This window comes from Manis pentadactyla, chromosome 12 (assembly GCF_030020395.1).
Source record: "Manis pentadactyla isolate mManPen7 chromosome 12, mManPen7.hap1, whole genome shotgun sequence".
NCBI classification, from domain to species: domain Eukaryota; kingdom Metazoa; phylum Chordata; class Mammalia; order Pholidota; family Manidae; genus Manis; species Manis pentadactyla.
Window position 1 is genome coordinate 13,028,586 of NC_080030.1, and position 23,072 is coordinate 13,051,657.

The window sequence follows — 23,072 nt, forward strand, 5'->3', positions numbered from 1 at the left end:
GATGTCTATGCAGATGGCCCTGTGGGCTTGATCTTGGTGGCAGGGTTGGGGGCCCACATTGCCCCCTGCGGGGAGGTCCAGGCATCCCCAGGTGCCTCCTCCCCAGCTACCAGGCTCTGGCTTTGCAGAGCTCCACCCTGGGGAGCGTGGAGGAGCTGGTGGATGGATTCACCTACTCCATCTCCCTGGACCTGGGGCAGGCTGTCTACACCCCAGGACCCGGTTCCACACCTGGCAACCTGCCAGGGCCCTCCCATGACAGTGGCCGACAGGACCACTCCAGAGGGCCTGGAACCTTGTTCCCGGGGGCACCCCGTGCCTCTTCTTACTCGCACCCCAGGGGGCTGGGGGCTCTCAGGTGAGCCACAAACCTCACTCATTCTGGTGGTTCCTGGGTTTCCCACTGACTATATCCCTGCTGCCCCTCTCAGCGAGAAGCTGAGCTAACTCTCTTTCGGAGCTCAACATGAGCAGGGTTCCCCGGATGGGTGTGAGGAGGAGGCAGACAAGGCGCACAGCATGGGAGGAATGAGCTCCAAACACCCCTGCAGAGCCGGAGGATGTCCCAGCAGTGGCCTCAGCCCCGCTGGCAGGCCCCGAGCTGGAGCCCCATGAGCCCACAGCAGAGCGCAGCAGGTCACTCAGCTTTGGATTCCCATGGGGGGGCTGATGACTGGGGACTTCCTATTCGGGAGGATGGGAGAGGATGGGGTCCCAGGACAGACACGCAGGGTCAGGAAGGGGGAGGGGCAGGTGCCGGGACAGGCAGGGGAGTGCACAGCGGCCAGGCCCACACAAGGGTGGACCCGGAGGGCAGTGCGGCTGGAAAGACCAGGCTTCTCACTCTGCCACCCCCAGGCCTTACCCCAGCCGCAGGATGGGACGGGCTAGGCGCCTTGCCTGGGAGCCCGAGCATGTGCCCAGCGTTATCGATGCCAGCCAGCTTTCATCCACCCTGGAGGGTCAAGTCCTCCACCGCTGTCGGTGATGAAAATTTCTCTCTACTGCTAGTCACATCCCCTTTCCTTTCTGGGAGCTTAATGGGTGTTTTGTGGACAGGAAATAAAATCTAAATGTTTAGAAACTAAAACATCAAATGAAAGAGCCTTTGTCCTAGGTTTGTATAGTTCGCAGTGTGAATCTTCTCAGATTCCAGGGACCTGCTCCAATGGTAACTATTATTAGGGAAGACCCATGAAAACATGATTTATTGTTAGAAATCATGACATAATACAAAGCGAAAATCAACTTTATTTTTCATGAGTCATGTGAAAGATGAGCCACGCTCGGTAGCTCACCCTCCAGGCTGGCCAGCAGCTTACCTTTTCAAGCCAGACAGCAGCTCACCAAGCCTTCAGAGAGGTGACTGGGCAGCCCAGCATGTCCTACTAACAAGTGTGCTCACCCACCACTGGCACCTCATTTAAACTAGTTGCAATAAAGGTTGCTGGGACCAAGGCTCTCTCACTGAGGACCCTAGTCCTGGAAGGCTTCTCCTCTGGCGCACTGCCAGCCTAACCTTCTGAACCAGATTCACATCCCAGGGATGGGTCACAAAGCTGATGATGGCGCCTGGCACCTTGCTCCCCACACGGCCCACCCTCCCTGCTCTGTGGATGTAGTCCTGCAAGGTGAGGGGGAAATCATAATTGATAATTAGTTCCATGTGGGTACTATCCAGGCCCTGAGAGCCTATGTCTGTGCAGAGAAGTGTGTCTTGGGAGCCCTTCTGGAAGCACTGGCAAACACCTGCCCTCACTGGTCCCTGCAGCCTTGGTGTTGGACTTTGCGGTCATCCAGAACATATCCGAGCCAGTTCACAGTGCTGGAGCTATTACAGAACACCAGAACAGTTCCTGAGGGACCAGTCCTATGTGCTCTGTCATGCTCCATGAGGATCTGTACCAACTCAGTCACCATCTCTGCTCCCTTCAAGTCTCATAAATGTCTGTCTGACATGAGGCATGATACAGTGGAGCTTGGAGCTGGTGATGGTGGTTAGAGAGTCTGGGCTGGCAAGTTTCCTCAGCAGTTGGCCTACACCTTCGGGAAATGTGGCCCCCACCAGCACTAACTGAGCTTTGGGTGGAAGGGATCTTTTAAGTCATCTGGGCCTTCTGCTAAATGGCTGTTCTCCAAGATGTAATCCACCAGTGAACATACAACGTGTCCTGGCTCTGGTGGTCACGGGAGCTGAATGTTCACTGATTCATGGTAACCCTGATCAGTTCCCCAGGACCCCCACTATCATAGATGGATACGGGGTAAGGCTATCAGAGTGAAAAAAGCCCAAATCCCTTTGGGAATAGGGCATCTACCCCCAAAGAGTATACCGTGTATATGTCTCCCATCCCTGAGTATATTTTGGGGGTTGATATCCTGCAGGGTCTATGGTTGCAGACCACTGCAGGTGAGTTCAGACTGAGAGTACCTGTGGTGAGGGCAGTTCTGAGAGGACATGCTAGGCACCCGCCCACAGCTTTGCCTGTGCCTCGGAGGGTGACTAATACCAAACAGTACAAACTGCCTGGAGGGCATGAAGAGATTGCAGAAACTCTCCAGGAGCTGGAAAAGGTGGGTATTAGAAAGCCCACCCATAGTCCTTTCAGTTCCCCAGTGTGGCCGGTAAAGAAGCCATATGGCTCCTGGTGTATGACTGTGGATTACAGAGAGCTGAATAAAGTCAAACCCCCTGTGCATGCTGCTGTCCCCTCTATTGCAGGCCTGATGGATACCCTCAGCCATGAACTAGGAACATACCACTATGTGGTAGATCTTGCCAACGCCTTCTTTTCCATTGACATTGAGCAGGAAAGTCAGGAAGTTTGCCTTCACATGGGAAGGACGGAATGGACTTTCACCATCCTTCCACAGGGATACCTCCACAGCCCACCATCTGTCATGGACTTGTAGCCCAGGACTTGGCTACGTGGGAGAAACCACCAGTGGTGCGGCTGTACCATTATAGTCATGATGTCATGCTCACATCCGATTCTCTTTCAGATCTAGAAGGTGCTGCACCTAGACTGCTGCAGTGTCTACAGGAGAAAGGATGGGCTGTGAACAGCACCAAGGTTCAGGGACCTGGTTTGTCTGTCAAATTCTTGGGGGTCGTCTGGTCAGGTAAGACCAAAGTTATACCAGAAGCAGTTACAGATAAAGTCCAGGGGCCTCGTGTCCATCGCCCAGGACGTGCCCCGCTGCCCCTGCGGCCGCTCCACGCCGGAGGCAGGTGTCTGGTGTCCGCTCAGAAACCAGGGCACGGCCCGTCCCCCCGCCCCCCCCACCTGGTCCGCAAGCGGGCGACAGGCTGGGGAGGCTGAGCGTGCCTGCAGTCGCTGGGCTCCTGGGCGGCGAGGGTGTCTGAGAGGCATCGCTCCCTCACTCTGCTCACTGCTTTCTAATAAATGTATTGCCCTAGGAGCGTGGCAATACTACCATAAAAATCTCAATCATTTTGATTCTCACTTTGAAATACCATTTTTTAAAAATTTTTAAAGAAAATCTAAGCACGTTCCTTCCTTCATCCCTTTCTGGCAAGAATGATTGAAACCTAAGGGGCCTAAGTTAACCTAGTAAACTTACGTTCTGAAACCAAACCAAAAAAAAAACCCCGTTTTTCCGATTTGCCTAATAAGTGCATATTCACTAGGGGAAGTTCGAAAACTGAAAAAATAAGTTCCCAGCCCACAGCAAATTACCCTGGAAAGCTGAAATCAGTCAAAGGAAGAAATAAAGTGGGAGAAACCTGTTTATTGCCTACAAACAGTCCACTTCTGCTCGCCTGTCTCTCGCGACCCAGCTGTAAAAAGGAGGCCTGACCAAACCTCTCCAGCTCAGATACACCCTCGCTCCCCCAACCCTTGTAATCACCTCTTCTTGTAAACACCCCCCCACCCTTGTGTCACCTCTCCTTCTCACCACTCCTTGTGAACATCTATTGATAAGGAGAGGCACTAAGGCCAGGCTAGAGATTCTGGAAATACTGCGATTTCACCCACAGAGAAGAGGCTTAAAAATCATCCAGTGCAGGGATGGGCAAACTTTTCTTGTGAACGGCCTGGAGGTGAATACTCTCAGCTCTGTGGGCCAGACAGTCTCTGCTGCGATACCTTTAAGTCTGTTGTAGCTTGAGAGACTCCATAGACAATATGTAAACAAATGAATGTGGCTGTGTGCCAATAAAACACAGAGTGGGCCAGATTTGGCCCATGGGCCATAAAACTTTCCTACTCTTGACCTATTCCAACATTTCCATTTAATAAGGTGGGGTTTGCCCAGGGTCACATGGCAAGTTAGGAGCAAAACCAGAACTTACTCTCAGGCCTGCCAACACCCTGTTTTGTGCCTTCACTTTGACCTCTCTACTGGCTGCACGTTGCTTGTGAGTTTATAGGGCTGGCTGGTGTCTAGCCTCACGTCAGTTCTTTTGTACAAAGGAGGACCAGGGGCCTGCGCCGCACACAGGGAACGCAAGGCCCAGGTTTGCTCCGGAGGAGTTGGCAAGAAGAAGACGAAGTCACAGAAGCTGCCTCATGGCAGATACTTGGGAAACGTCTGCCCAACGATGTCTCAACGTGGCTTGAAATTCTTCCAGGGTCAAGAGCGTAATTTTAGAGAGGAAGTAACAGAATCAAGAATGTGACTACCAGGGTTTCTGGCGGGAGCTGCTGCTGGGACTCTGTGCCTCCCCCCCCACCCAAGGCTGGGACTCTGTGGAGGCCAGGAAGACAGAGCAGGACCCCCAATTCCTACAAATGCCCTTCACCCCCACATCTTATTTAGCCCCCGTCATCAGCCCCGCTGATGGCCCCAGCTTGCAGACGGGGAAGTCGAGGCCCAAAGAGGGGAGAGCTGAGCCCAAGATGCCCGCCCACCCCAGCTCTGAGGGTCCAGGTCTCCTCCCCAGTGCCCTGTGGGCCCCTGGACCACCCCGCTAATCCGCCTTCTTGGTCTTCTTCTTCCTGGAGCCCTCACTCAGCTCCTCCTTGGGCTTGGTGGACAGGGCTGAGTGTGGGGAGCTGGGCCCACTGCCTCCGTGGGGCCTGCCATGGTTGTCATGCTGGTTGCCTCCCCAGACTGGCCTGAACAGCACAGGGCAGAGGTAGCCTTCCAGAACATCAAAAGGGGAGGTGTGCGAGTGAGTGGCCGTCAGGAACACCTGAGGTGGGGGACAGCAGAGGGGACAGGGAGACAGAGGGCCAGGGGAGACCAAGGCAGAGAGCAAGTGGGTGGATGGGTGGGGAGGGACGGAAAGGAGAGACCAACCAGGTCAAGGCCAGAGGTAGCTTGGACGTAGCCCTCGGGCCGCACGCACCCCCAAGGAGGGTGACCGACTGTCCTGGGTCTCCTAGGATGTGAGACTCTCGGTGCTGAAACCCAGACCATGCCGGGCACCCCTGCGAGTGCCCCCCACCCCCGGGTTCTGAGTGGCGCTCTGATTAGTCTGGGGTCAATTGCTGCCTTTCCCTCTTCATGGTCTGTGGTTCCCTCTAAGGGAGCCAGCAAGGACCTCCCTGCTCTGCGGGGAGGAAGGACAGTGTGGCCTCGAAGATCTGTCCTGCATGGCATGGCCCCAGCGCAAAACCTGAGGTCAGACCAGCCCTATTCTTGGTCTGGCCTGAGTCCCCGGCGTCCTCAGGGTCCCTTCCCGGCACTATCCCTCTGCTCTCCATGCTCAAGGCTCAAGGCCCCAGCTCCCCAGACTCCGTGGAATCCAGCCCCACTGCACCTGTTCCCAGAAGGCCTTGTCCCCCTCGCCCCATCCCCACCTGCTGGACACCACTCTTCTCAGATGCTCCTGCCATGCACAGACCCACTGGCAGGCTGCCCCAGTGCCCCCTGCCTTAGGGCTGGCCTACTGGGCCACACAAGGCTACTGGTCTGCACTCCCAGCCTGGAAGGCGTGGGTCAGTGTTGGTCAGGGCAGGAAGGCTTACCTTACAGGACACCATGAACACAGTAAAGGTGAAGACAAGACTGGCTTTGGACACCGGGAGCCAGCGGGTCTGCTGTAGGGTGAAGAGTATGGCTCCATACAGGCTGGCCTTGGTGGGGCTGGAGGGGACAGCCTCAGTTACCTGGAGGCACTTCCCAGCTCGAGCCGCTGCACCTCTGGCCCAGATCCCCCTTCTCCGCCCACCCATGGCTGGCCTAGCTCCCATGGCCCCTGGCTCTTGGGAGGTGACTGCTAAGCTCTAGGAATGTCCTGCCTGAGAGGGGATTTGGGGTCCCTCCAGATGCCATTCAGGGAGGGAGCCTTGGGCCACCTGGTATCAGTTCACTCTATGGGGGCTGGAGACTGAGGTCGGCCATGCGGGCAGTCAGCTGTCTGTGTGACCAAGACCTAGTCACATCTCTGGACACCAGGGCTCGGAGGAGCATCACCGTTGGCAGTGTTCAGTGCATGCTACGACACCGGATGCTGGGAGAAGCAGGGCGTGCACGCGGCTCCACTAAGAGGAGGCAACTGGAAGCTCGCATCTGATCTCTTCTGGCACCTTTTGCCTTTGCCAATGTAAATCTGTATCCTTTCACTGTAATAAACCCTAACCACAAGTATAATGGCTTTGCCAAGTTCTGTGAAGCCTTCTGGCAAATCATTGAACCTGGCTGGGGACACCTGAACAGCACTCTCCCCACAGAAGGAAGGATTACAACATATGAATTTTCTTAACTTTTCTTTCTTGCAGAATAGGTTTGCAGTATTTTAACTTGTTGCAGAGGACAGACTGGGATTTCTGTTCCTGTTGTCTGTGGCTCATTGCTCATCCTTTAGGACAATAATTCTATCTGATGCTTCCAAAGTGCTCACCAGGTAGCAGGGCTAGCAGGTTTGTATGTGTGATTTCATGGAGCCCTCACATTCGGATAATGAGGTGGAAATGGAACGTGAGAGGGGAAGCCATTTGCCCACTTAGTAGCAGGCAATGAAACTGCCCGGGTCCCTGTTTCCCTGTTGGTAAGGAGGTAATTATCACTGCCACATGGGTGAGCCTTTTAATTTTGTCATATTTTAATGCCCACAGCTTGATTGTAGTTTGGGAGAAAATTTAACCAGCCTAGAATTGTTAAATCTTTTCAAAATGTATTACACTACATGCAGTGTAGAGTCCCAGGGGTCCTGGATGCTATCTGGCTCTGCCCACTGTTCCCCACTTAGCCCCAGGAACACTCCCCAGCCCCACTCCATGCCCCACGCTCCCCATCAATGCTCGACACCCCACACTCTGTACTCCTCACTCCCCACCTACCCTCTGTACCCCAATCCTCTAGGACTGGGTAGAATCATTGCTCTTTTCTGAATTGACAGTTGGCAGAGGTGCTAGTCACTGCCTGCAGGCTCCTCCTTTACAAGAAAACTCCTACTCTTCAAAACCCAAATCAAATGTCTCATTTCCCTGTAGCTCTGCCTGCCCCTGCCCCCTAGGCAGAGCCATGACGCCCCTTTTGGAGTCCCCCAGTCATGGCCCCTTGAAGTCCTGGAAGCCAGAATCAGGGGCTGAAGCTTCCACATTACCAGGTGTATCCAACCTAGGGTCAGGCCTGGAGGCACCTGTATGTACAGGAGGGATGGGGGAAGACAGGATACTCACAAGGACATGTGCAGGATCTCGTTGGTTTCCGGCTTCTAGACCCCTCGCAGCAGCTGCTCAAAGTTGGACATGAGGGCAACACCTGAGCCTACGGGACAGGGTGGGTACTTCTGAACAAACCCACCACCCCCAATTCCCCACTCTTGGCTGAATTCCCAGAAAAGCAGCTTCTCTGCTCCTTGAGTCTTCTTCGGAGGGACACTGAGGCTGCGGTGCATGATCATCAGTTGCAGGTGGGGAAACTGGGGCCTGAGAGGGCAGTCTTGCTGAGGGTCACATGGCACATTTGGAGCAAAACCAGCGTGAGGAATAGAGGTCATGATCCCACCTGTAAGGCATGTTTCATACCAATGTGGGCTGTCTACCCTGATGCCTCCAACCTGGGACCGAGCTGTGCTTGAGGCTTCTTCCAGAGGCCTCCCCACCCCCAGTCTCTCTCCCTTTGCGGCTCTGAGCTTTCAACATTTCTCAAGCCACTTTCCTTCTGGGAGGCATCCTGGAGAATTTGCTCTCTACTACAGGCTTCTTAGAGAAAGAATAAGGAAACGCAGATGGAGACATAGTGGTTATATTTCTAGAATAATCTTCCCATTTAGCCTAAATGCCTTGGCCAAAAAGGTTGGGACACCCCCTGTGGGAATGGCTGTGCTAAGCGGGGTGTCTGAGCTGTAGCCCTGACCCAGGTGTTCCCATCTGGGGTGATTTTACTTCCAAGGAGGCATTTGGCAGTATCCAGAGATAGTTTTAGTTGTTGCACCTGAGGAGGCGGGTATTACTGCTGTCAGCCATCAGGTAGGTTGACTGAGCAGCCAGGGAGCTGCACGGGAACCCTACCATGCCCAGGATGGCCTCCACCGCACGGCACGACCCAGCCCCAAATGCCAGTGGTGCTGAGGACACTGGGGCTCGATGGAAGGTGACTCTAGGCTCTAGCATTTTGCAGGCAGGAGGCAGGGATAAGGTCCATGGTGGCTCAGCACCTGCTTGAGCCTTCTTTCCCAGTCTTACTGTTACTCCTTGCTCCACCTCTACAACTACTATTGTTGATTGTCTGTTTCTCTTTCAACGTCTCAGAGTTTTTGCTTTCTGCATTTTGGCGCTGTTTTTAGGTGTGTGTAGGTGTATAACTGTTACATCTTCCTAGTAGATTGACTTATCATTACAAAGTGTCCCTCTTTATTTTTAGTAATGCTTTTTGTTTTAAAGTCTATCTTGGTCTGCCCTTAGCATTAATGGATGAGGGGGCAAAGGAAGGTTTCCAAGCTGGACATTGGATTCAGATGACCTAGAGTGAAACGCAGCTCCACCCCATTTGCTGCATGATTTTGAGCAAGTCACGTCATTTTCCTCCTCCATAAAAGGGGATGACACTACATTTCTCTTGACGCAAGAAGAGTCTGAAGGATCAAATGGGGTAAGATGTGCACAAAGGCCTCAACTCAAAACCTGCCCTGAGTAAGGGGTCTTAACCTGGAGCCCATGGGCCCAGACAGGACACAGAGCTACATCTTCACTTTCACACTCCTCACTGAAGAGGCCCAGTCTTCCCTCCGTCATCGTGGGAGGCAATGACCTCAGAGGGATTTGCAAGGCTGTGACTCTATCACCAACAGAATTCATGGATTTTGTTTTTTCTCTTCACACTCTCATTGCTGCAGATGGTTTCAAGATATCATTTGTGTTCACCATCAGTTCAAAAGTTTGAGAGTAATGAGAAGCCAGTGGAAGGTCTGCTATTTAATGCATTAACAAAGGTGCATAGAATCACTTTGTCATATTTTACAAATGTATAGCTATTTTAAAATAATGGGCCTCCTTTATTGTTCTATATATTTTATTTTATGCACCTAAAATCATAAAAGGATTTACTGGGCTGACAAAAGCACCGTGGTCCACAAAGCTTAACCCCTGGAGTTACAAAGGTGTGAATTCCTCTTCAGGAGGCATTTCGCAGTGTCTAGAAACATTTTTCGTTTACCCTGGCAGGTGCTATAGGCATGTAGTGGATGGAGGCCAAGTATGCCACGCAACATCCCACAGGGCACAGGACAGCCCCACCAGAGAAGGACACGGCCCCAGATGTCAGCAGTGCCACAGTTGAGAAACCTGCTCTGCAGACCTCAGCCATCATTGTGGTGTTGTTTACCTGACAGCTAAATTTCTGGAAGAATCTTTCCATTTACCCTGAAGGTGTGGGCTAATGGGGAGGTTGGACTTCCGGGGGAGGCCTGACACCCTTTAGCCTGGAGCAGTGGCTGTCAACTCTGGTACCAGATATATACCACTGAGGAGGGCTTTCCAACGGGGCTGAGTTCCCACTGTGGTTGTCCTGGCCGTTTACCTTTGACCCAGCCAGTGGCGATCATGATGAACCACCCGTGGTGGTAGTGGTGGTGTGCATGGTGGATGCCCACTGCGATCTTGCGGACTCTCACCACCTCCTTCATGGCCACAAAGATGAGCTTCACAGGCAGGAAGCAGACACATTTGTAAAAGAGGTCCAAGGGGCAGAAGAAAATCAAGTACCTTTGGGGAGAGAATGCCTGGCGTCAGGGGGACACAGGCTATGAGGGCCCTCAGGAGGCGAGGTTGTGTCCCAACCCCCCACCCCCACTTGCTGGGCTCAGGACAGAGCCAGGCAGTGGAGAGTGGTGTGTGAGGGCCCCCATGGAGGCTGTGCCGATGGGTCCTCCTAGTTTATCCAACCCGGTGCCTCCCACCTCCCAGCTGGCTGGGTCACCCCTGTGCCCACCCAGGGCTCTGCTCTCCCACGTCGCACCAGCTTGGCAGTGCTTACCAGATGGCAGAGGCCAGCAGGATGCTGGAATTGTTGCTGAAGTAGTCGATCAGGGGCTCCCCGAGAAGCAGATCAGCCAGGATATAACTCCCAAAGCAATGCAGCATGGCGCACAGCCAGGATGCCATGGGGTGGCGCTGGGACAGCTCAACTGCTCCTGCGGGTGTATGGGGTGTCCCCCACCGTCACCAAGGGCATGCTTCACCCCCATGCCCCCTGGTCAGCCCATCCTATGGTCGCTGCCTCTGCAGATGTCTGCCCGGTGCCTTGCAGCTCGCCCATTTCAGAGGAAGAACCAAGGCTCAGAGAGTCTGCACACGTGTCCGAGGTCACACAGAGAAGTCAGAGCTGGGCTGGAGCCCGTCCTCGGCTCACAGAGGTGGCAGTGACCGTAATGGCAGCTCACATTTAGCTGTCCCTCCCGGGTCTCAAATAGCGGGGTTTGTATGGGAAAGACCCAAAGCTTCATGGAGAACCGCAGTCAGGTCACCTATCACTCTTTGTACCTCCACCGGGGACAGAGGCTCGGGCAGACGCACCACTGCTGCCAGGGCTCCTTCGCTGCGGCTACTCCTGCCGCAGGCCAACGCCGAGAGCCCTCCACGCTCACACCTGTGCTCTCGGTCTCTCCCTCGCTTCTTTTTTAATTGAAGTATGGTTGATATAATATTATACTGGCTTCAGGTGTACAACATGGTGACTAGACAACTACATACTTTAGGAAATGCTCACCACGGTAAGTGTAGCTACCCTCTCATCCTACAAAGTTATTATAATATTACTGACAATATTCCCTATACTCTACTTTCATCCCTATGACCTATTATTTTATAACTGGAAGTGTGTACCTCTTCACCTCCTTCACGCATTCCCCCACCTCCCCCTCCCCTCTGGCAGCCACTGGTCTGTTCTCTGTGTTTATAAATCTATTTCTGTTGCGTTCATTTTGATTTTTAGAATCCACGTGTAAGTGTAATTATATGGTTCCTCTTTTTAAATTTTTTAAATTGTGTAAACATATACATACAGCGTACCACTTCAACCATTTTTAGTGTCCAGGTCAGGGGCGCTAAGTACATTCACATGGCCGTGCAGCACCCCACCACCATCCATCTCCAGAGCTTTTCCATCTTCCCGAATGGCAACTGTCCCCATAAAACACTGAGTCCCCTCCCTCCCCCAGCTCCCACCATCTACTTCCTGTCCCTATGAATCTGACCCGTCTAGGGGCCTCAGATAACTGGGACCACACAGCATTTGTTTTGTGACTGACATTTCACTTGGCAGAATGTCATCAAGCTTCATCCAGGTTGTAGCGTGGGTCAGAAGCTCCTTCCCTGTTAGGGGTGAGTAACATTCCTCGTTTACCCATTCATCCATCAGTGGACATGGGGCTGTCTCCACCTTGAGAGCATTGTGACTAATGCTGCCGAGAACATGATTATACAAATATTTGAGTTCCTGCTTTCAATTCTTTTGGGTATATACCAGAAGTGGAATTGCTGGATCAGATGGCAACTCTGTTTAATTTTTAATTAAAATTAGTGTTTTCCACATTGGCTGCCCCATTTTACATTCCCACCAACAGAGCACAAGGATTCCAACTTCTCCACATCCTCATCAACACTTGTTTTCTGCTCTTTTAGTAAACAGCCATCCTGGCGGGGGTGGGGCACCTCAGTGGTTTTGACTGGCATTTCCCTCGCAATCACTGACGCTGAATATCCTCCCACGGGCTTATGGGCCACTCCTGTATCTTCTTTGGAGAAATGTCTTTTCAAGTCCTTTGCCCATTTTTTAAAAATTGGGTTGTATTTTTGTTGAGCTATGCTCCCTCCCTCCTGTGGAGAATGTTATTTGCTGGGGAGGATCTTTCCTGGACCCCAGATGAGAAGGCACAGCAGAAGGGACATGAAGGGTGAAGCCAAAGAGTTCCTGAGCCCTGTCTTACTGGAGGAATGCCACCGAGGCAGAGGGAAACCACAGGGTGTCGAACTGATGGGGGCAGTGCAGGGTGTGCCCATGGGAGTGGAGGGGTGCAGGAAGTGATGAGCAAAGCCAGGTAAGGGAATCCTTGAAAGTAGAATTATAAAATTGAGAAGGGAGAGAGAGCCCATTACAAGCTAGAGGCATGGGAGGAACAAAGAACAAAAGCAGAAATGGCCAAGCACAAAGCCACCTCCTCCAGGAAGACTTTCTTGCTCTGCTGAGTCTACCATTCCCGCTGTCTTGTGAACTCCACCCTATTATAGGTCTTGGTATCTTACTCAGTTTTTAACATTGAGTAACAGGAAGTAGATTAAGGGTTGCTTAGGGCTGGAGGGAATGGGGGAGATGAGAGGGTGACAGCTAAAGGATGCAGATTGCTTTTGGAGATGATGGTTGCAAAATACTGTGAATATACCAAATACCTATGAATGAGAAGCTTTAAATGAGTGAATTGGGTAGTATACTTATTATATCTCAATAAAGCTGTTAACAATGATAAACAATGGAATTTATTTCAGTTTCTGCAACTCAGAATACACATTCATAAACGATACTAAATTGTATCTTCTTAAAAGCCCAAGACAACAAAATACAAAAGAATGGTGTTGCTTAGTGAATAGAAATGGCAAGCCCATCCCTCAAGATGGTGGCTCAGTGCATTGGTCTCCAACTTGGCTGTACACCTGTGTGACCTGGGGACTTTACAGACACTTGCATCCCTCCCCAGGGCATCTCAGTTGGTGGGTGGGTCTGGGTCCTGACTGGGCTTGCAGAGTTTTTAATGCTCCTAAGTGATTCTCATGTACAGCGATGTTAAGCACCATACAAAGATAGAGTGAAATGGCTGGTGTCCTGAAATCCTGCAGTCCTGATAACCCAACATCTTGTACCCATGGTGAGGAGGATGGGCTCTCAAGAGCAATCATTTTTCAAACTGTGTTCCTGGGAACACTGAGGATTTGCAAGGGCAAAGGAGACGAAGCGTGTATGTTCTGGGTCCCTTGCCCCATTTCAACCAGAGTATGCCTAGTATTGCTTCATCTCAGAGTTTGGGGCAAGATTTTATTCGAAAAAGGAAGGCTGGTGTTTAACACAGACATGCATGTAAATGTACATAGCAGTGGTATTTATAAACTCAGATGGCTTCAGTGGGTGAAGGGCTAAAGAAACTGTCATATGTTCATGTCATGGAACACTATTCAGCAATGAAAAGGGAATGAACCTGAGATGTATGCAACAACCCACTGGCTCCCCACCTGCATGGTTATGCTGAGCGAAAGCAGCCAGTCTCAGAAGGTTACATGCCGTGTGGTTCCATTTCTATTACATTCTCCAAGTGACAAAATCTTTGTGATGAGTGACAGAGAACAGATCAGAGGTCATCAGAGGTTAGGGTTCAGAGGAGGGTTGTAACTACAGGAGGTTTACCAAGGAGTTTATTTGGGTTGCAGGAACCACTCTGTATCCTGTGGTAGTGGTTACTTGAATCTACACACATGATAAAATGTAACAGAATACATTTTTAAAAGTGCATGTAAAAACTGCTGAACAAAGTCTGTTAGTTGCTGTCGACGGGATTGTACCAGTGTCAATTACCTGGTTTTAATAGTAAGTTACCATCACAGTAAGATGTCACAGGGGGAAGTGGGGTGAAGGGGACTCGGGAACTCTTTGTACTTCTTAGGAAGTTTTTGTAACTTCTTAGAAGTCTTAAACTCTCTCAAGATAAAAAAAAAACTATGTTAAAATCCCACATTAAAATAGTGGAGGGTGGAGAGCCTAGTTCTTAAAAAATAAATTTACAAAAACCACTAGGGGTACATGTCCATTAGTCACCTTATACTTTCTACTACCCGCTTAAAATCTTTAGTATCTTTACAAATATATTCTATCTTTGCACTAACATGATCATAATCTCCTATAGTAGCACCCCTGAGTTGGAACCTGGGTCTCTCCTGGTGTGATGACTTATTTCATCACTTTGATTTATTCCCTCAACTAGTTTCATTATCTAGGAAATGACTTTTAGGATCAAGGCATAAGGCACAACTCCTTATCACTCACATCCAGAACTGGTACCAGTGACTCCCCTTAAACAATGTACTTGAATCTAAAGACAGCTTCAGTCAATGTGGACATGAGGTGACAAGGTGACAACCTGTGATCTCCTATTACTCAAACATCTCACTAAAAGAAATAATTGGTTCAGGTTTGGGGATTATTTTTGGAAAGTGTCACTTTGATTCTAGAGATCAGATGCTCCTACATTGTCAAATCTCAATGCTTGGACTCTCTCTGCCATGTACTGTGTGTGAAGCTACTGATAGAAATGCCTATAAATACTACTGATAACGCTCAGCAAGTCCATTTGCTCTTATCAGCTGGTGAGTACAGAGACCTTGTCAGTTTTACCTGCTGCAGAATCCACAGTGCATAGTGTTGTGCCTGACACACAGTACATAGCTGTGAACTAAGGAACAGCCCGAACCGCCCTCCTGCAGCTTACATTCTAGCAAGTGTGGACTGACCACCTCCCGGGCATTGAGGTTGTGTCCAGCACTTTTGGTTACATTGTAACAACCTCCCCAGCTCTACTTATTTCCTCCCAGGCAACTACATCCTAGAGATTTCAACCATACTTAATATATGGATTAATATCCCTACCTACTGTGAGTTAGAGTGGGGATTTGTGTCCCCCTGCCCAGAATTCATGTTCACTGGAACCTCTGAACAGGACCTTATTTGGAATAGAGTCATTGTAGGGCCATTCATTCCGGGAGACAAGAAGCCCACACTTCTTTGTGGAAGGAGCTGTCTTCTCAGCTGGTCAACCTCACAGAGACCTGGGGAGGGGAGGGGAGGGGGAATATCCACCCCTCTTCCAGGAAGACAAAGCCCAGGTTTCCCTCCTACACATACAGTGTGGGGATCAACAGGTATAACCACCTTGGGGGCAATTTGGCACTACTGAGGGAATCTGAAGCTATGCGGTACCCCAGCAATTAATTCCACTCCCTGCTATTGACCCCCCCAAAAATAAGCACATGTGGGTAAAGAGACACAGGAAGAAGGATTTCATGGCCACACTGTTATGACAGCAGAAAAATAAAGTGTACTCTTTCTCGGTAAGGAGGTGGACCATCACACAAAATGGAACGCCACAGAACTGCCAGTTAGAAGTAAACTAGATCTAGATCTGGGTTCTTCATCTGTGGCACTGCAGATGTCGGGGGCTGCTGGAACATTCTCCGCAGCAGCAGGGCCATCCTGGACACTGCAGGATGTTGAAGAGCACCCCTGGCCACCTACTGGATGCCAGCAGCATGCCCACACCCTGGTTGTGACGACTCAAAGTGTCTCCGGGTATTGCTAAATATCCCCTGGGGGCAAGAACTCTTCTGGTTGAGAACCACAGTTCTCATGGTCTTAACATGGGTAAATCCCATTAGGATATTACTGAGAGAAAAGGTTAGGTTGCAAAATGACACGTTTCTACATATTTTATGTATGTAGTTAAAACAACACAAAATTCTCCATGTAATTATTAGATACATGTAGCTTAGATATTCCATATACAGTAGAGAAGGTATCCATGCAGACAGACATGGCAAAAACATTGTCTGATTTTAGGGGAATAATCACATTTAGAGAGGGAGGGAAGAGAAGGGACAGGATTGGCTGTGTCTATCACTCTATTTAAAAAAAGAAAATCTGAAGCAAATTTGTGTTCACATCTGTTAAGCCTGTGTGGAGGGAAGAGAGGTTTCCATGCTACTTGTTCTGTGTGTATGAGATACTTAGTCATCAAAAGTAGGGCAAATAAGAGTCCCCCAGAAAGTCACTGGGTAAGCAAGGACACAGCACACTCCTGATTTACTCTGCATGGGACTCACACTGTCTGTCCTGAGCCCCCTCATGGGACCCTGACCACCTACCCATTCTCTGATGGCTATGAATGGGGATCTAGGAACAGGAGGTCTCACACCCTTGGGTAGCAGCAGTGTTCCATGCTCTCCTCCTGACAAGAATCCAGAAGACTCTTCAGAGTTCATGTTCACAGCACCATTAGTTACAATGACCAAAAGGGAAAAATGTCCCAAGTGTTCACCAACAGATGATGAATGTGGTCTGTACACACAATGGGATACTATTCAGCCTTAAAAAGACATGAAGTCCTAATAGTTGCCATGGCATGGATGAATCTTGAAAACGTGATATGTGAAAGAAGCCAGACCCAAAAGTGCACATCATGTATGATTCCACTCACATGAAATATCCAGAACAGGCAAACCCACAGAGACAGAAAGCACATCAGTGGTTGCCAGAGGCTAGGGGAGAGAGGATGGAGTGTGACTGCTCAAGGGGTCTGGGTCTTCTTTTGGGGTGATAAGAGTGTTCTGGAACTTATGTATCATTTGTATCTGGCTCTTTCATTGAGCATGATATTTTCAAGAGTAATATTCTTTTTCACTGCTGTATAGTATTCCACACAATAGATTACAAGTTATTTATCCATTCTCTTGCATATGCTACATTTTTTTGTCTTTTCCATATTTTATATTTTATAATCTGGAACATCCCTAATAAACATTGTTTTAGAGTAACTCATCAACACACTCCCCTGTCTCTTCACTGCCCCACCAACTAACCAAGTAGTCATCGACAAACCACTTTTTCTCTGTGTCCTTTTCCTTTTGTTGATGATCCTAACCCCTTTCTCTACCCAACTCCTAACAAGGGCTGGAATCAAATTTTCCATTCTGTTTTACCCTGGAGTTACAAACCTAAATGCATCTTCTCCCTGCCCTCAAGTTTGTCTTAAATCTCAGCATTTACCAAGGTCCTACACAATGTTCTCTTCTCTTCTCTGGGGTGTCTATTTAAGATGAAACCAGCTGAGAGTTAATCCTTTGGAGCAGCTGGTGGATCCTTCAGGGGCCAGGTCAGGTGAGGCACCCATGTTTTGCAGAAATGGATACCTCTGCAACTAAAAATAAGCCCCAGGGGTTGAATTCTTTCCAGGGTCATTATGTGCCCTCTGGGACCATCCCAGGGACTGAGGCTGGGGGCTGGCCGGGTGGGGAGTTCCACAGTGGTAAAGCAGGCTCCTGTGTTTGTACAAAGGTAAGTCCTGATGGAAAAGTCACATACCTGGGTTTTGGCTCTGCCACTCCCTCTTAATGTGGCCTTGGGCAAATGACTGTCCCTTAGTTTTCTCAGCTTTCGAAAGATGAGGATGAGAGCATTGCTGCTCACCGAGTTGTAGTGATGATTCAATGCAGTGTCATTATCATCATTTTTTGCTTATCATTCTTTAACTTATTTATCTCAGAACAGGACCAGTCCCCCCCTTGCCACAGATGAGAAGACAGATGGATGCCAGTGGGGCTGCCCCAAGGATCCACAGCAAGGCAGTGGCCAAGGAACTGTTCCCCTGACTCTTTCCCTGTCATTTCCCTTGCTGCCTGTTGGGGCAGCACCAGGAGGCAGGAGAAATGTAGGGTTCAATCCCCGGTTTGCCCCCAAAGCACCCCCTTCTCACTGGGTGGGCTTTGTCTACTCGCTCCCCTCTCTGAGTCTCAATTTGCTCTTGTATATAATGCAGGTCTGCAGCAACCAAATGTTCTGGCTTGCTGGGAACCCAGGAGTTCCTGGGACATGGGACTTCTGGTACTTGTCTTGGGTAAACCTGGACAAGCTGGTCACCCCTCATGCTATCATATATTTCAAATGATGCCATGAGGCCAAAAAGAAATTGCTTAGTGCTTAGCAATTATGTGAGAGTTATTCTTGGAACTGAATGGAGATGGAAAGTACCCGTGGGTGGGAATTTTAGGGATGGATTTATAAAAATCAGCTCTGCCTCAGTAGAGAGGTTGAAGCCCCAACTGCATCCTGTGCTGGCCTGTGATGGGCTCCAGGACATTCCCTCTCCAAGAGTCACCACCCTGTCTGTGGATGGCAGGAAAGTGCTAGAAGGTTCCCCAAGACACTTACAGCATTGCTGAGGTTCTGTGCTATTTAGTTTGAGGTCTAAACATGTGAGGTATATTTATAGTCTTCAGTGACTATAAGACCAGTGTTCTTCGGAGCCTTTGAGCTCAGCTCTCCACCTCGGTCTCCTTTCCCAGAAAATGCAGACGGCAGCCCCTGCCTTGCAAGGTTGGAGTTCAAGTGGTCTCTACCCTCAAAGAGCTTACAGTTCAGACCAGAGGACTCAAACCAGAGATTGAGGAATTGTTTCTCTTTGGCCCCAAACGCGTTTTAAAAATGTTTAGGACACCCTTCAATCGGTGAATAATTAAACTATGGTGCATCCATACCATGGAATATCAGTCTGTGCTAAAAAGAAATGAGTTCTCAAGCCATGGGAAGACCTGGAGGAAACCTTAATGCATATGACTAAGTGAGAGAAGCCAGTCTGAAAAGGCTGTGTACTGCATGATTCCAACTCTGTGTATTCTGGAAATGGCAAAACTATGGAGAGAGTAAAAAGATCAGTGGTTGTCAGCAGGTCAGGGGAGGGACGCAGGAGGGATGGAGAGGTGGAGTTCGGGATTTTTAGGTTAGCGAAACTACTCTGTATGACACTATAATGGTAGATACATGTCATTATGCATTTGTCAAAATCCACAAAATGTAAACACAAAGGAACTCCAATGTAAACTATAGACTTGGGTTGATAATAATGTTGATAACATGTGACAATAATGATAACATGATCATAATGATGCTCATAATAATGTTAGTTCATTGATTATAATAAATGTTCCCCTCTGGTGCAGAATGTTGATGGCAGGGGTGGTCAGATAGTATATGGAAACTTTATTTTCAGCCTCACATTGCTGTGGATCTACAACTGCTCTAAAATATAAAGTCTATTAATTGAAAACAAAGTTCGAGCAGCCAACATATAAACGCAGGAAGCTGCAAATCATATTTCTAGCTTTCCTTAAAAAATCACTTCTGGTGGTTCTGGTCCCAAACAGGTGGACATACACATGGCTGGATCGCACTTGGCCATGGCCCCCACCTGCCTGAGCCTTGGAAGTACCCGAGTTTGAGACTCAGTCCAGACCAGGAGTTCTCAACTGGGGACGACTACATCTGGGGACATTTCTGGTTGTCACTGCAGAGATGCATTACTGGCGTCTAGTGGGTTGAGGCCAGGGATGCTGCGAAATATCCTTAAATGTACACGATGGCCCCCACCACAGAGAATGATGTCGCTCTAACGGTCATTAGTGCTGAGCTGGGTGCAGAGGGCAGGTTCTCATCTGGGTAACTTTGAAAAATGCTGATGGAGTACCACCCCCAGCAATCCTGATTTAAATGGTGGAGGGATGCTGCCAAGATACGGGGTTTCTTAAAATCACCCAGGTGAGTCTAATGTATAGCCACAAATTGAGAACAACTGGTCTGGAAGGTTCTTTGGTTGGATCAGGGCTTAAAGTATCCAGGATTACCATTCAATCATTCATTCATCCATTCATTCACACAGCCAGCACCTGATGATTCCTCTTCTCTTCTTTCATAGAGCGAGGGTCCTGGAGGTGAGCCACACCTGGTCCTCCCTGCCCTACTGAGCAGCTCTAGGTTTGATAAGGACCTATTCTACTACTTCTCAAATGTCAGTGTGCTTCTGTGGATCAGATTGTGTCTCAGGGTGGGAGGGGGCTGGCATGCTGTACTTCTTAATCAGCTCCTAGACTGTTCACCTGAGGACCACACCTTGATCTTCATCCTCATCTAGGACTCTCAAGGAAGCCTGATCCAGAAAGGGTCTGCATCCCAGGAAACACATTACAAATAATTTTAACTACCTTTCACAAGTGCCATAGGTCCTGCCGCTGACAAAGTTCTCAATAGATCTTCACAATAGCCAGGAATGGGACTCCCAGAATTATTCACCAATGAGCCCGTTGTACAGGCGTGCAAACTGAAGTTTATGGAGGCACAGTAACCAGCCTGTTGTTTACTCAGGGCTTGAGGCAGAACTGACTCCCAATTCAGAGATTTTTTCCTAAAAGCCAGCTTGGCTCTCAGCTTCATATGCTATCTGGGCAGCTGCCCAGGAGGCCTGTGCTCAAAATGGTCCCAGATTCAGTTTAATGCTCTGCTGTTACTGTCTTGAAATTCTTCATTTCTGAACAAGGGGGTCTGCAAATTCTGGAGGTGGTTCTGTAAACAGCACATGGATTCTAAGAAGAAACTTCTATAGAGGCTCAGCAGGAACACCAAACTGGGGGGCTAAAAGCTAAGCCCAACACCTCCCTTTTCTAAGGGGCAGTTAGTACCCCACAGCAATCCTAGTAATCCTTGGGGTCAAGCAAACTGGGGTTCGAATCCCAAGGCTGTCATCTGTCAGCCATAAAACTGCAGGTTTATTGAGTATGCAAATGAGCTTAGCCTCTATTTCCCATTTCCCTCATTACAAAAGGAGGGAATTGAACTGGGCAGGGGGTCCTCAACCTTGACAGAAGACAGCAGTCATTGTGGGAGGGGGCTTGAAACATGAGTGTGCCTGGGTCCCATCCCAGATATTCAACTGGTCCAGGGTGGAGCTGAGATGGGGTTTTAAGAGCCCCCAGGACCTCTGATGTGTAGCAAGGGTTCAGAATCTTTGAACTTTCTCAACCTTTGGGACTTTAGTTCAGATGATTTCCTTTATGACTCCAGCCAGAATCTCCCAACCTCTTCTTACATGTTCCCAGTCAGCCTGAAGACCTCTTTCCCCTGGGCACTTGTCTTGCATCCCTATGGGGCTCCCAAAGTATGCTAGGTTCTGTACTTGCCCAGGGGACGAGTCTGAACCAACAGGAACTTGTCCCCAGACAGGAAATACAGTCACACTAAGACAATACAAGCATATTTTGCCTTGCAAAATAACTGATCTCCAGAAGAGCTTTTAAAGAAATAGACTCTGGCATATAGACAAGCAAAAACAAAATTAAAAGAAAAAAGCTTGGCAAGCAGAGTATGATCGTATGTGCATAAGATCATGTGTTTACATCTATAACTATGAGGTATAGGTGCATAGAAAATCGGTCAGGAAGAGTCAGCAACACATCAACTGTATCTTTTCCCCTTGGTGCTTCTCAGCTTGATAGTTTAATATATACTACCACTTTTTTTATCATCTGAAAAGAAAAAGTTATTTCAATTCTTAGAAGATAATAAAGGGGTAATTGACATCTAAGTGGGAGAAAGGGTCACAAAGTTTCCAGGTGATAGACCTTTTCTTTAAAGCTAAATTCTCTTGTCCTTTTAGTTTTCTGTTGTGCTAGAATAATTACTAGGAGATGAACAAGAAATGTTCGGTGAACCTTGCATAAAAATAGAACACATTCTAAGGAGGCCATTTACCATCCTTAAAAAAAAAATGTTTTTCAAACAGCCGAGAAGTGGGGGTCTTCCCTCCCTCCTGTGGAGCTGGTAGGCGGAGGCTGACCGCAAATTACCCTACCGTACCACCGGTTCTGTTCAGTAAGTGGAGAAAGGATCAAGGACAGGGCTGGAAGAATTCCCGCCGGGCGCGGAGATCCAGCACTGGGGAGAAGGTAGGGGAGTCGGCCCGATGGCCACAGCGGCGAGGGGGCACTGGTGTCACTTTTCTCTGAATCTGATCACAGCCCCCAGCACTGCTGGCCCTTATATGGACACGCAGCTGCCGCTCCCGCTGCGCGCGCCAAGGGCAAGAAGGGAGGTCATGGCTGCGGGAAGCCAGGACCTCTGGCCGGTGGGACAGCGCCAACCCCCGGGCCTGTGCCCTCACCACGACTTGCTCAGGTTCACGCGACCCTCCCCTGCCAGGACCCCTGAATTTCTTTTTCTGGCCCCTTCCCCAACACCTGTTCCTCTCCTCTGTACAAACGCTTCCCTCTCCACATCTCCAACCTGCAAATGCTTCCCCTCCCCCAACCCTACCATCCTGGGGTCTCTTCTCTCTGCCCTCCCACCTGTCTCTCCCCTCTGCCCGCCCCCGTGTGGGAGAACCGCAGGATCTCAGCACCAGCCTGCTCCCCCGAACCAACCCTGAACCTGTCCCTCCCCCCACCTCCTACCCCGGGTCCAGGGCTTCCACCTTCTCGTGCCCACCAGCCTGCTCCCCGCCCCACGATGCCAGCCCCCTCCAGCACCCGGCACCAGCTCACCTGGCTCATACTTGAGGTAAAGAATGGAGACGATGAAGTAGCTGAGGTCGAAGACCGGAAAGAGCGGTACACGCGAGAAACTGAGCGCCAGTTCGCCTAGGCTCAGCGCCGAGAGCAGATCCATGGCGCCCGCCGGTCCCACCCCAGCCCCCGGCCCGGTGCTTCCAGCCGCCCGCGGCCAGGCGACTGCATCCCCGTCTCTGGGCCCGCCCCCGCCCGCCAGGCACCGCCTCCAGCCCGGCCGCTGCAGGAGAGGAGGGGCTACGGCTGCCCCGGGGCGGGTCGTGGGGCCGTCCTGGCCCACGGCGCCCGGTTGCGCGTCCAGGACCCTGTCCCTTGGGCCATCACAACCCCATTCAGCCCAGCTGGGGTCCCTGGGGAGCGCGGGTTGGACAGGGAGGCTGTCCGTTGCGGAGGATCCCTCCCGCGCGGAGCCAACCCTGGCAGGACGCGTCTGACGGGACTCTGCCGGTGGGGCTCGATTGGGGCCCATGCTCTCTGTGGAGCCCTTGGGTCGCGATCTCCACCCCCTGGGGG

General features: G+C 50.2%; 1 protein-coding gene across 1 annotated transcript; it reads right to left on the minus strand.

Annotated features, from left to right (window-relative positions):
* Positions 1-1,233: 1,233 nt before the first annotated feature.
* TMEM38A (transmembrane protein 38A) lies at positions 1,234-22,777 on the minus strand. The gene is given in 6 exon segments (XM_036876137.2): positions 1,234-5,161; positions 5,940-6,057; positions 7,596-7,683; positions 9,937-10,121; positions 10,393-10,549; positions 22,536-22,777. Coding segments are annotated over 6 exon segments (897 nt in total). The 5' UTR covers positions 22,660-22,777; the 3' UTR covers positions 1,234-4,936.
* Positions 22,778-23,072: the final 295 nt, after the last annotated feature.